At 38.1% G+C, this 15336-nt stretch overlaps 1 protein-coding gene across 1 annotated transcript in view; it reads right to left on the reverse strand.

Annotated features, from left to right (window-relative positions):
* The window catches only part of UTRN (utrophin), a 419780-nt gene that overhangs the window by 31771 nt on the left and 372673 nt on the right, over nt 1–15336 (reverse strand). The window contains exons 63-65 of the mRNA XM_009282506.2: nt 13599–13756; nt 11065–11231; nt 9424–9535 (exon numbers count right to left, since the gene is read on the reverse strand). Coding sequence (XP_009280781.1) covers nt 9424–9535; nt 11065–11231; nt 13599–13756 — 437 coding nt within the window. The remainder of the gene's footprint in view (nt 1–9423; nt 9536–11064; nt 11232–13598; nt 13757–15336) is intronic.

The following is a 15336-nucleotide window of genomic DNA, read 5'->3' on the forward strand; positions in this document are numbered from 1 at the left end:
CCCAGCAATAAATGCACTGGATTTACCAATTACTTCATAAATTAGAGAAAAACTGAAACAGGTTCAAGTCTTAAGCTAAACATTTATAACCAGTCTTACAAAACACAAAAATTTAATTTTTCAGGGGAAAAAAAAAGGCAAATCAGTTTGCCAGATATAAGGGGGTACTCTCAGTCATTGAAAGCAATCTGGACAGTACACTCATACACATGAAGCTTGTGACTCACCCCACAGACAGAAAAACCTCGTAATGGCTCTGCTGAAAAAATACAGCTAACAGTAATGGCTTTGTTTAAAAAAAAAAAAGCTAACACAGCCCTCTATATTCACAAAGTGCCACCCATTCTATACTTAAACTGGAAAACTTTATCACAAGATGGGAGCAGTACATGATAAACCATTCTCTACTGCAATGGCCAAGTTTTTCATGAGCATTTTCTCAAGTTACCAGCTCTCTTCCTACAGGTTCCTGCCACTATCTGCATCATTCCAGAGTCAAAAAAACCCCACAGATGAAGTGACAGCCACTGTACAGGCACTGTTGAAAGGCACAGTCAGAGGCAGGCCTGATAAGAACAATCAGTGCCTGAAGTAACACACTCACAGACTGATTCAGTCGCCTCCTTACTACAGCAGGAGAAGACTAGTACAAAATTTAGCCACAAGATTCTGCAAGTCTAAATTTACAAGTTGCAATCAGCAACTCCCACCCCCCCAGCAGCTTTTTTACTGGTCCCCACTGATGCGGCCCCTTCCAAAACTGACAAGTGCTTAGCCCCATCTCTCACCCCAACATGAAATTGCGTTCTTTAGAACAGAATTAAAATTGATGCAACTGCTTTTAAAAATCAATTTAACTGGAAATAATCACAGCAATAATGGCAGCACTGCTTTGGCAATACTATTCAGTTAACTTCTGCTACCAAAGTAGGGATACAAGCAAAACATGCAGGCATAAAATACAAGGTGAAAATGGCAATAAAGATATCTGTAGGAAGAAACAATAGTATACGGTATGCCTTTAAAGTGTATGTGCTTACAGGCTGTACTGAGTACTTAAACAGAATGGTCCCCATCACATGTAGCAGTTACTATTAAGCATTTCCTCTTGCAACTGCAGTAAAGAAAAAGTGGCCATTCACCTCCTGCATTAGCTGAAGATTTGCAATGGCTTCTACAGATTTCCAGCCCAAGCCCAGTAACAAACTACAGATTGTATTTCTGTACCCTCTGCTTTGGGAGAAGCCTGTTAACATAGAAGGATGCCAAAGCGGATGGGTATTCATAGGGAAAACAGAGTGAAAGACTTTTCGGTTTTGTAAATTTTTTCCATGACGTACTACAAAGATGCCTAGAAGCAGGTCAGGCAAACTATTTTCTGATTTTATTCTCTATTGTCAAAACATAAAAATACTTCCCTATTCACCTATGTATTTTAATGTATGTATAATATATACAGTTACAAACTCCGTAATGCACATCAGATAAGCAGTAAAAATTGTAAATAATCGAACTGATGTTGGTAAGAGTTTCTCACATCTGGCTTTAGCAAGTAACAACAAACTGAGCAAATCTGTCATTAACAGGTGTTTGAACCCCTTGAATTTTAATACAGGTAAATTCAGGGAGAGCTCACAAAATCGTTCTCGGAAAGCATCTGCTCCAATCACTGCATCATCCAAACAAGGAATGTGAGGCAGCCCAAAGGGCTGCTGGTTCTCACGCAACGGTAACTCCAGCAGATGGAACTCTGTCCCAAGGCCAAGGAATGAAAGTTTCAGTACCTACACATTGCAGAAATAAATGTCTACTGAGCTACCAAACTTTTCCTCTGGTATATTCTTTATTTGGTATGACAGCCTGACCCAGTTCCTTGGGAAGACTAATATGACTGTGTATGACTGAGGACAATAAATACTAACCAGTGAAACTGAGCAGATTTGGAAGAACTATTTTAATTTACATGCAACTAAGATGCAACTCTTAGAAGTATTTCTTCTATGTTTTACTACACAATCCAATCCAACCCAAAAGAGATGTACTATAACATTTTATTTTCAAAAAAGAATAGCCAGGCACTGTTGTGTAGAATCTATCTACTAAATTAAAACCAACAGGTAGCTTGTACACTTCCTTACATCATGATATCTTGACTATTTCCACACAAGTCAATAGCACAAATACCACCATAGTTACAGAACTACTTCAAAAGCAAAGAAAAAAATCCTTTCCTTCACTGAAAATTTCAGCCAAAAAGACCGCACTTTCAATCTCAATTTAAAATCTCAGTTCTTAGAATAAGACAAAGTTCAGGAAGGAATGCCTAAGATCCATGGCTGGCACACATAAATAACTAAAAAAAAAAAATCTGTAGTGGATGGTCTCAAGGAGAAAATCTGTAACAACTGACAAACTGGCATTAGCACTCTTCAATATACCAGCCAGAAACAAATGGAGTCACAAGTCACAAGCTAAAAACAGATAAAATTCCTTGTAAACCAACACAAATTTAAGAAACTGGGATTTACATGGAAAGCAGTGGAAAAAACAGAATAAGCTGAGACATGGTTTTCATATGTAGGTTAAAAAAACAGTTCGTATATATTTTTAATATATTAGATAAATAAATATTTTAAAATATGTGAATAAGTAATATAATACTTCTGATATATACATATATTTATTTATATTAATTTGTCACTATTCTTTTTTCAAAGAAAAAATAAAGTGATAATGAAAGCCCAAACAATTTCCCATTCCTTTCACTGCACCTACCTATGTAAAAGGACTAGTCTGCACCTAAGTCATCATTCTCTTAATTGCATTTCTTACATTATGTCTAACACAAAACCAAAGAGCTGTTCTAATACACATGTAAAAACTGATTCCCAGAAGAGATGTGAACCTCACTAATGAACACTGTCATTAAACCCAGCCAGACCTTCATGGGTTATGAGGAAGCTGGAGAGAAATGTCCACAGACATGCAATACGCACAATAATCAAGAAAGTTCCAAGAAAGTGTATTTTGTATAAGACGACATACTCAGTGATGCAAAATTTACAGTATAAAAGAACATCTATGTCATTTAAAAGGACTTCAGTTTATTCTTTAATAGAAACCCTAGTAGAGATACCTGAATTTGATACCATTTGACACTCTTCAAATGCTTTAGTAAATTTTAAGTTTTGTGGTTTTAAAAAAAAATTTTACATCTCCATATTTTATTTCTTGACATTTTATTTATCTGTAGATAACTGTACCATGAGCCTGACTGTTCTCGATGGAAAACAAAATTCTTAGACCTACTTATGGTAACAGCTACGATATGTGCGGGGATGACAGCAGCTGCCTCATAAAGCAGCTGTCAGCTAGGTGACACTGGGAGACTGGGAAGCTCCCCAGTGTAGGATGTGGGATAAAGTGACAGATACTTCGTTCCTCTAATTATTTTTATAAAAATCAACACTTGAGAATGCAATTCACCAATAACTTAAACACTTGTAAGTGCATACATTCATTTCCATTCAACAAGGCACCCACACTTTTAAAAAGCAGCTCACATCCCTTGCTAGAGACATGAGATACCACAAAAATTAGGTTATTAAATGTATAACAACTGTATTTATGGCTGTCACTGCCACATCAGTGATGTTTGCACTGTGTAACATTGTGAAGATTACCCTTCTGTGACCACTTCCAAAGAGGGACATTTCATAGCAGTTTCTCACCAAGAGGAGAGATTGATTATAAATTGTGTGTGTATTTTAGTTTACTCCAATGAAATCAAGCTGTAATTTCAAGAGTAACTAACTTACCTCAGAATTTAACAGAATTAAACAAATTAAGTTGCAAAAGGGTAGAAGATCACATAAGCCAGCTATCTGAGCAACTGTAAGAGTGATACCTAGAGGAAAGCACATTGCCCAGCTGCTACCAAAGACTACCCTGACCAGACAGCTATTCTTCTCAAGGCAAAGAGTAATCTCTGAATTCCACAGCTGGAAGCGATGTTCTGCATGCGAAATAGACAGATTCAACCATTCCTGCTGCTTTCTTTCTTCTTCCCGCAGAACAATCCCATTTTGATAACAGTGAAGCGTCATGCTTGGTGCATTGATAAGCATGTCAAGATGAAACCACTGACTTACTTATGTCAGTTTGTTGCTTATAAAACGCTGAAGCTGCTTAACGTTCAGGAACGTATCTGTCTTCTCTGGATGTCAGTAGCAACTACATTTTCAGACGACTTACCTAGAGAAGTCTTAACAGGCACTACGGCAGATAAGCTTTATTTTGCCTGGAAAAAAAATCTCAGTCTAGGGTGAACTATCATTCAACCAATAATTTCTGACATCTTGGCTATCATGTTCTGAACTCTTTCAGGGAAATAAAATTCTGGTCATGTGGAAGATGAAGGGGCTAACCTTTGCTGCCATCGTTTTGTATAGAAAGGCTACAAAAAAACCAGTTCCCAAAATAAGGAGCTGTGCCAGGTGAGTGTAGTGGCACAGAACTACAAAAATCAATTATACTTTCATTGAGGTCAGGAAGTAAGACTACTTGCAATGAGAAAATTTGCAGAACTGCTGATCTGATGTCTGTACATTACCTCAGAAAAGCTGCTTTTAAGGTTTTCTTGTGGAATATAGGAGTTGCGAAGTGGAAACAGTTTGGAGAAAGAAAACTGACGCAGTAACTATTTCCATCTGCAATTCAAAAAACCCGTTGGTACAGAAAGCCACATTAATATAACAAAAGTACCACTACTGAGAGAATTTCCATTCCAAAAAAGCTAAAAATAAATCATGTAGGTACTTATGTAAGAATATTCTTGAATTAGATGCTAGGAAAATTTTACAAAATTTTTACACATCTCTGTGTAAAATTCTACATTAAAAAACCTATTTCTCCATCTTTTCAGAGAAAGACTATTTAAAGGTGAAAAAATAACTACAATAACTTTGCATTTCTACTACTTAGAGACAGTAATGTTTTCATGTCCTTACCCCACCCATCTCTAAATCCTGAATGAAAGAAAAAAGACATAACCGAAGCCATTAGAATGAATTTTTGCATTTCCAGCATCAAGAAAACTAAATTGCAAGCTAGGATGAACGCTAAATGGCATTACGGATTAGGATGCAGTAACTACACATAACTATCTGGTCTAAATAGCCCTATTCTGAAATTATGAAGCAATTCTCACGTGATGCAAATATCGCGAAACTCATTAAAACGGAGAATCGTCCCCTTGCAAATTTAATTTAAAAACCAGATTCCTTAAGTCATTCTCCAAATTATTTTAAATTTAAGCAGAAGTGAGCTTCTGAAAAATCCCTTCACAGCCTAGACTGAACTGCTTACCTGAAGACAATTAAAAGGTCTTCCCTCCATCTGCAACTAAGCTCCAGTTGTAAATGCCAGCTTTATTAACCAGGGAAGCATTTTTTTTCCTAATTATTGCTAGTATTCTTGGTATTAATGTATTAATATACATTAACAGTAAGAAAGGGAAGCTAGACTTTATTCATGCAGTTTGATGAGTACATGTATTTGAACACTGCTTTGCAACACCGCCACAAAAGTAACATTTCAACATCAACAGCCTTTGAATTTGGTTGAAAAGGTAGAGTAGATGCGCTCTTCCTATTCAAGCTGTCTGTATCATAATATAATGGATTCTAAGGAATAATCCATTGGGCTTTCGTACCTTCTTTTTATTTATTTTCTTAAATTTCATAGACCCAGCTCCATGCTGTTTTTCGGGCATTATTACATTTAAACATATAAGCTATTCTACTACTTACTGCAAAGAATTTTGCAATTTTTGACTATTATATTGCATTAAATGAGCAACGAATTAGCACACCAAACACAGTGCATTATTACAAATAGTAATAATAAATACTGGATTCTTTTTGTGAAATCAATTGTTTATTCCTGACCTAATTCAGATGAGATTAGCTAAAATGGATTGTATGGAGGTACTGACTATGGAATTCAAACGGGCATATAAGAAGTCTGTTCATATAATGGGTCATTTCTTCTTACAGAAATAGAGCTAGCAGAGTGTACTTACAGGAAGACCCAAGAAAAATTGCAAGCCCATATTCAGCTTCCAAATTAATGGGGGGCAGTACTGGACCTCTAATTTTACGCATAACCTAAATTATATGCCAGCTTTTTTATTCTGCTCTACTTTAAACTGATCCGATTTCCTTCCTTTACCTCCTATACGCTTGCCTGCCTTCACTCATTTTAATAAAGAATGTCATCTTATTCCCCTTATTACCTCATAGTGGATTCACCTCATTCCTCCCGTATTTCATGGAAAGAAGGGACTTTTGCCTTGGGTTACCTTATTTTGCACTTAATATTGCTTTAAAACTATATTCTTTTTGCAGCAGGAACAGAAATCTTCATTATAATACAAGCTGTCCCTAGTTCCAGGGACAGTGGGGATTCCAGCCATTTCCAGAATATATTTTCCTGTACAACAGTCTTTACTTGTAAATGAAATGGCTCACAGTAACATAATGTGAACATGTTTAACGAGAACTGAAAATTTCTTTCAGACATCAAATCTGCTGCTTCAGACAAAACCCAGAAGTCATCAGAAGAAATATACCATCCTGTTCTAGGGACAGTACCATACCCCATACCAGAAATAATCTGTTTCTTTCCCCTTCAATTTCCCAACATGTATTTGACTAATGCAACAGGAAGGGTATCTTATTACGTGGAGCAGCAGCATTACCTATTTTGACACACCTTATGCCTTCATAGACATTAACAGAACATTCCTGCTCCACGACCATGATATAAACTGAAGATGAGGTTGGAGAGAACTTTATATAGAAAATAAATTAATCTAATGAATTTTCTGTGTATTACAGACATTAACAAAGAACATTCCTGCTCCACGACCATGATATAAACTGAAGATGAGGTTGGAGAGAACTTTATAAGGAAAATAAATTAATCTAAGAAAAATACATCTCAAACATGTTCAGACTGTTCTGGCTACGTTGGCTAAGGAAGCAAGTAAACAATCAGTTGTGGGTGTATGCTTTTATTGACATAACTTTTAATTTTTGGAAGGAAAATAAAACTCTATAGAATCACAGACTGGCTAAGGTAGGAAGGAACCTCTAGAGGTTGTCTTGTCCAACCTCCCTGCCCAAGCAAGGCCATCCAGAACCACTTGTCAAGGACCATGTCCAGGTAGCTTTTCAGTATCTCCAAGCATGGAGATTCCACAGCCTCTCCAGGCAATCTGTGTCAGTGCTCAGTCACCATCACCCTCTTGCCCTGTCACCTGAAAAAAGCCTGGCTCCCTCCTCTTTGCCCTCTTGCCCTGTCACCGGGCACCGCTGAAAAAAGCCTGGCTCCCTCCTCTTTGCACGCTCCTTTCAGGTATTTATATACATTGATACGGTCCCCCCGAGCTCTCTCTTCTCTAGGCTGAACAGTCCCAGCTCTCTCAGCCTCTTCTCATAGGAGAGATGCTCCAGTCGCTTAATCATCTTTGTGGCCCATCATTGGACTCTCTCTAATATGTTCACGCACCTCTTGTACTGGGGAGCCCAGAACTAAACCCAGTACTCCAGGTGTGGCCTCACGAGTGCCGAGTAGAGGGGAAGGATAACCTCCTTGTTGGTGACCCTCCTCCTAACGCAGCCCACAATACCATTAGCCTTTGTGGCAAGGACACACTGCTGGCTTATGGTCAACTTGGTGTCCACTGTAGCATTAAACAAACTGAAAAAAAGTTCATTTTGTATCAAAACCAATGTATTTGATCATCAAAATCATCCAAAAAAATCCTGTTGTATAAATAAAGTTAGAGGCAATACTATGAACTATGCCAAGAACATTTCTATGCCCAGGCAGCAGCACAGACAGAACATCTTTTCATACAACTTCAATTCCAATAAGAAAATATTAGATTGTATGTCAAGAAACATATCAAACCTGTAGCTACAGCAGATAAAGAATCTGTATTGCAGAGTAGTATTATAGACTGTTTTATATTCAACACGTCCACCATAACATAAAATTATGTATTTTGTACATGCAACATTTCCCCCTCCCCTAAATATCTGTTGTAATTTCAAAACATAGCCCTTAAACAGCCAATACGTGTCTCAAGAAAAAACAGTGACAGAATATAACAAACATTAGAACTGGCTGAAAAACAACAAAGCTGCAATCTACCTCAAAAAAATTCTTCAGAAGGTAGCCTGGCATGCCAATTTATCAATCAAATCCTAACATTAGGTTACAGAATTAATGAAAATAAATTAACATAACTCATGGTTTCTTCTGATCATAATGAAGTGAAAATACTACTTAATAGAATTTGAATTATGTTACGGAAGACACATTGGATGAAAAAGAGTGGGAAAACACAGATAATAAGCCCAACTACTACAGCAAAGGACAGTCAAATAACCCAATGATTTTTTTCCTAATAGAACCCCCCCACAGAATCTTGTAACGCTATTGGAAATCAGCTCTATTTCATCAGCTCTAGTTACATTCTGGTCTGAATTTGTTTTTCTGAGCATATAGACCTTTCACCACTGTTGTTTAAATTACATACCAATTATCCCATTACTTTATTTGTGACTGAGTTAAAATTCTTAGGGTTGTAAACAACTATCAAATAAAAAAAAAGTGAAAGTGGTATTTGTATGAAGGAAGCTACCCACTCTTTCACTTAAGAAAGTCTCCTAGAAACTTCCTTAGAAAATACCTTTGAAATTTCATTAGGAAAAATACCGTGTTGTAAAATTACTTTTTATTAGCTAATGGAGGCAAACCTCTCACCCCATTTTTTGTTAGAAACTGTCAATTCTGTTTACTTTTTTTCCAGCTACACATCAATTTCCAAATATCCCAGTAATTACTCAGGGGAATAAAACACGACATATTTCCAACCACGTTTTCAGGAAGCAAGCAAAATGTTGGACCTGAAAACAAAGATCACGCACATTTAAAAATATTAAAGTGCATTACTAGAATATTAAATATTCTTTATTACGGTACAGCAATAGTAAAGTCCCTTTTCTCTGACATTTTCTCACCCTTATAGTGTGTGTGAATGGAAACATGTACAAGTACTGCAATTATATTTAATATTCCAGCTTTGTTTTTACCAAACAAAAGTGAAGTTCTTTCCTCAGAGGTGGATAGCTTACTCATTTCTACAGTATCCAAACGCTGCCCACATAAAATCAGCAGCACTAGCAAAGTCCCTGATGACTTTCAAATAGAAAGGCAGGAAGACAGACCCTACTAAAGATATGAAAATAAATCCTGGCAAAATATCTAGGTATCAAAAGACTATGAAAAAAATTTAGACCTCAAATAGTGCAAAAACAATCTCTTAGGAACGGTCAGTGAATTGGTACTCACAGGTATACAATACTCCACCATTGGGTAATGCAATTTATGCCCCTTTGCTGTACGGCCAGAAAAGAAACAGCTCTGACAGACGTCATAGTTGAAATGTTTTAAGCTCCGGTACCTATGGGGACATTAAACAAAGTGATTAGAGCTTCCTAGGTTTAGTTCTAATATTTACTTGTTATTAAGCCTCACGAGGCAAATTATTCTCTGAAATGGTGTCATCTGCTTTTCAGCAGCAGCAACACAAAGATACAGCGAGTTTGCTGGGATTAGCTTAGAAAGCACCTTGAAGTGCACGGGTGTGTGCGACCGGGACATGGCATGGCCAACACTCGTCACAGCTGCAGACCCAGGGGCACCGGTGCCACTGCAGCAGCTGCACGGGACACAGGAAACCCGTAGCCCTCTTAGTCCACTTCACACAACCTTCCTACACTACACAGGTCACCTCACTGAGTATTTAAAAGAAATTCCTGCCTCCTATCGCCATATAGAGAGCCAATGTCAATCATCTGTTGCCCAAGTTGCTCTGAAGCAGAAAATCTTACAAGCATCAGCTTCGTAGATGGAGTGTGAAGAGTTTATAATTCTAAAGTTCAAACTGACTGAAAACTATATTGCTTTAGTTCTTCTTTTCCTCTCTTTAGTATTCAGATGGTATCTCAGAAAAAACATTTATAAACTGGACTGGTTTACTTTTATGCGTTTTTACATTTACCACTTAGCTTAAACATTTTCACATAATTTTGATGCTCAGAAATTCTACACATTTCAGAAAATAAAACTCTTAGGAATTCCTTAAGTATAAAAATAATGTAAAATAAAGTTTTAAAATTACATTGATTTATTTACTTCTGGTTTTTTTAAGATCATGTATAGATATAAACAAGGACTTCATGACCACAGCAGAGGAGAAAGCCAGTTATGTTCACCTCTAGTCCCTACTTTTTTTTTTTTTTGCATCATTTTATACACTGGGGCCATCAATTCACAAATGCATGTTAGTTGTAACAGTACTCACTAAGGGTACCAACTATCTCATGCCCCATGATGATAATTCATAGCAAAATCATACAGTTTAGGAGGATAACATGGAGAATATACCTGGCGTCATTTTTTTCTTTCAGAATTCACAGCTTCCTTTGAACATTACATTCGATGCTTTAGACAGGAACTGTGCACGTCTCATCACAGTAACATATCAATGTTTGTGCCAAGCAAGGAAAGATTGCTGTCGAAGGGTGTTCAGTATTGCCTGGCATGAATTAGTTTCCCAAGCCTTATGCAGGAAAGCAAACAGCCAGCCCACATTTTTTTCTTACTGATCAGCTCCTTTTGGTCTTGTGCTTACAGAACACATGGGGTGCATTTACACTTCATTTGCTACCTATTGGATCCACCGATGCCAAAACACCCAATGACAACCTGCTCTGCACACCTGTCAGTCACAGGACCATTGGATGTCTAACAGTGGTACTGCAGGAGCCAGAAACGCACTGGCTCAGGCCAAACTGTGGCCTCACCATGGGTGGCAGATCCCATCTTAAAGCAGGAAGACAGTGGAAAAACAAAGACATGTACTTGTTGGAAGACTTAAAAGTGTGGCTATTTTCAGAGAAACCTAGCATCCAACTCCCCTCCTCTTACCTGAAGCCGACAATTGGACACTCTTTACAGATGTTGCACTTAGCCTGATGTTTTGCTGTTTCTGCAGCTGCCACGCGGTGCAGAACTGGTAGCCATACCATAGACTGTGGCTCTAAGCGCATCCAATCTATAAATTGCTTTACAGTTATTTCTGGCTTATTGTGGTTCTGTGGAGAGAAAAAAAAACCCACATCCAAATTAAAAAAAAAAAAAAAAAATCAACACACACACAAGCAGATTTTTCTTAGAATTCAATTAAAAAAACCCAACAACCTGTGTCAATCCTTTCCATGCCAAGTTAATGTAAAACCAGTTACAGGATACAAGAAACAACCTCGATTAAAATGCAAATAAAGAAAACAAGTTAGTAAGAACACAGAGATTAAACAGCTGTGATAGAGGAGACAGATGGTAACAAAGATGGAGTACATAGTAAAGGATTAATGGAGTCCATAGTAAAGCCATCTTTGAACTGAAAGGACTTGAGAAAGAAGTAAGGGAGCATGAAAGGGAAGCGTTCTGCAGTTCAGACACACTAAAGACATGGTTGTCTTTTGAATTAAGATCGATGCAAGACCGCTAAAAGTCAGTAGGGCTTGCACGTGTCTACTAATTGCCATGAGGATCATGCAATTTTTTTTATTGTATTCCGAGCCCATGGTATTCTTTCAAGTTAGCACATTCAAACGCACAAATACATAAGCAGGTAAAAAATAATGAGAGAGAGAGAAATCTGCCACTTACAGGCAATCACTGCAAGAATATAGCAGAGCTAAAGTATTAGTATGTTTGTTTTCAGAAGCAAACAAACATGCTTCCACATTCTCTTTAAGTTGTAACCACCAGAGAAGCCTAGCTGTAAAGGTACTATATTCATCAACTTTGTCAGCAATAAGAACAGAGGTCATCTTTCTGAGCTCACTGGAAGTAATAGGACACAACTTAAAATGAAAGTTATTCTTAAATGGTAACACATGACAAGAAGCAACACTAGGCTTCTTAACCTATTCACAGTCCAGGTCGATTTTTGCCAGTAAGAGGGAGCAACATGAAAAAAAAGAATAACATGCTTTCCCCACCAGCAAAATACTTGTTTTCACTAGGCTGAGATAACTCTGTCGTGCAGCTGCACGCTTTCTCTACACTCTCTTAATGACCAGGGACTGAACTTGAGCTATTCATGTGAGACAAGGGATGCAACCTCATCCTCAGTATAACCATAATATCACATGAAGTACTTAAACACTACCTTGCTAGCACCCCTCACCCATAACTGAACAGCATGGGACATGGGGCAGATCCTTGAGGGACATAAAGATCATTCCTCTGTGACAGAAAAAGTCTGCCACTAACAAATGAATAATTTATTTCAGTATGACTTGAACCACTCAAGGCCAGCGATAGATGTCAAGCACCATCCCTTATTGTCTGAAGCAGCAATGTTAAAACCTCAGGGGAAGTTGACACGGTTAATTGGTCAAACCAACTTCCATAAGTATCTACCAAATTATTCATGATCTGGACAAACAGTCTTCCAATTCCAATCATCTCAGAGTCCAGAAATGAATCTAATAGTTCTGAAAAAAGCTAGCACAACTGAATTTTTCAAAGCACTGGATGAAAATGTAGAAATGTCTATGAAAGAATGGCAAAAGAAAAATGCTCTGAAAGTTCACTATAACATTTAATATTTGATTCAATAAAATCAGAAATATTAAATTCAGTAGTTTTATACATGCCATAGTGAATTTTTAATCCATATATAATTTCTGACAATGCTCAAAGCAGCCACTTTCACAGAAACAATACACTCAAGCAGTATAGTTATCACTAGCAAACAGTCGGAGCCTTAGGCATCCTTGACAAAGTCTGAGTTAGGTTGTGTTCCATTACGACATCCTCTTTTTAATTCTCATCTTCTTTAAACAGACAGACACTCCTTGCAGCCTCATTAACCCCCTGCATGTAGTGTGGAGCTGAACAGCAGGCTGTAAGACAGCTTTATTCCATGTTCTGATCTGTTGCATAAAGGCTTACAATATATAAATGACTATGCTTGAAGTTTCGTGCAACTGCAAGCTTTTTTGTCAGTAAAATAACGCTAAACAATTTCCTGATGCACAAGGTCAAAAGTTACTATCAATGTAATTCTCTTGTTCTGTTGAGATCACGAGTTGGTCCAGCACATTGTTCTCTCAGTATCAGGTTGCTCTGAACGATGCAAACCAGGATAATTAGCTGCTACAAAATTTTTTAACAGCTTTTAGAGTAGTCAATATTGTCAAAACCACAAAGATTTATATATTCTTTTTGCTAAAAAGTAATTTGTTTGATCCTCTCCTAAACCATAAACCATCTTTTACAGCTGCATTTTCATAATAAATTCCCACATTTAGTTGCAGAAGCATATTCATTTCTGTTCAAAAACTCAATGGATGTTTTTAAATTCCTCTCTTCTTTTTACACCATGTAAAAGTGAATCTTAAGACTTGAGACAGAAGGTTTTTTTCACATGAAGGCCTTTGTTATCTTACCTGTTGGAAGCAGCTGCGCACGCTGGGTTCAATGTTGCTGCCACCGAAGGCTGCCACTTCCCCAAGCTGCCGCGGGATCTGGATAGCGTCGTGAAGCAGCAGGCCCAGCTGCCTCTGGTCGCACATTTCTGTGGGGCCTGCCACTTCCTTGAAGAGATCTGCAACACCGACAAGAGGCACCAGCTCATTTCATTTCCATGTACAACCCCTTTTATTCAGTAACGCTGCAGCTCGAGCTTTATAATTTTTGTAATCCAGATGTGGTTACAGATGGCCACTGTCCCATTTACAATAGTTTACCCTCATCTAATCTTGATTACTTTGACTACATTTTCTTGATCTGTGTCCTGGTTTCGGCAGGGATAGAGTTAATTTCCTTCCTAGTAGCTGGTACAGTGCTGTGGTTTGGATTTAGGGTGAGAACAATGTTGATAACACACCAATGTTTTAGTTGTTGCTCAGCAGTGCTTACACTAGTCAAGGACTTTTCAGCTTCCCATGCTCTACCGACTGAGAAGGCTGGGGGTGCCCAAGAAGCTGGGAGGGGGCACAGCCAGGACAGCTGACCCAAACTGGCCAAAGGGATATTCCATACCACGTCACATCATGCTCAGTATATAAACTGGGAGGAGTTGGCCAGAGGGCGGTGACCGCTGCTGGGGGACTTGCTGGGCATCGGTCAGCAGGTGGTGAGCAATTGCATTGTGCATCACTTATTTTGTATATTCTTTTATCATCATTATGATTATTATTTTCCCTTCCTTTCCTGTCCTGTTAAACTGTGTTTATCTCAACCACAAATTTTACCACCCCCCCCAATTCTCTCCCCCATCCCACTGTGGGGGCAGGGAGTGAGCGAACGGCTGTGTGGTGTTTAGCTGCCTGCCGGGTTAAACCACAACAATCCGTAACCATACAAATGAGAAAAGTAAGGCCAAATGAATGAAACTATACAGCTTCTTATGGCATCTCTTGACAAAACCGTACATTGCAGCTCCTGTTTTACCTAGGAGCAGCTGTGTGACAAAACAAGAGAGACATCACAAAATCAGAACAGCTTTTTGTTCTAATCCATCATTACCACGTTGCCCCCCTAATATTTACTACGCTTTCTATGTTATCACTAGGGAAGAAGGAAATAATATTTCAGAAATCCATATCTTATGCTAAAATCTATGCCATCCTTTGGATGGCTGGGGACAGAAGCATGTTTGCTCTGAACTGAGACTAGAAATCACCACAAGTCACAGCTGGCCATGTGAAATAGCTTAAAGCAAGAGCAGCAGCCAGCAAGACAACTCGTGCTTAACATTAATCACATTTGCTTCCCAGATAACCATGCCTGCTTCCACATACTTTCCCTTTACTGATTCCCTTTTCTTAAGGCAGGTGTCAAGCCCTGCTGTATAAGCGGACGTTCTGAGATGACTGTAACGACAGAAAAAATGGAGGCTGAGAGGATCAAGAAAATTGTTCCAGATACAGACACTTACTGGGAAGAAAGATATTGCTTGGACCTACTTAAGAGTCACAGTAAAGCATTGAATTAATAGGCCCGTCTGCGGTACAGAAATTTCTTAAGTGCTTTCTTAACACATTTCTTTGATTGGATGTTTTTAATTGTTAAAACTTTCAACTAAAATTTTTAACGTGTTTCTGCCAACAATCCTTGATTTATGAACTTTGTAACTGTGTACATAAATATTTAGTCACAAGATTAATCTCTCCTGAAAATATC

This window comes from Aptenodytes forsteri, unplaced genomic scaffold (assembly GCF_000699145.1).
Source record: "Aptenodytes forsteri isolate BGI_AS27 unplaced genomic scaffold, ASM69914v1 Scaffold357, whole genome shotgun sequence".
NCBI classification, from domain to species: domain Eukaryota; kingdom Metazoa; phylum Chordata; class Aves; order Sphenisciformes; family Spheniscidae; genus Aptenodytes; species Aptenodytes forsteri.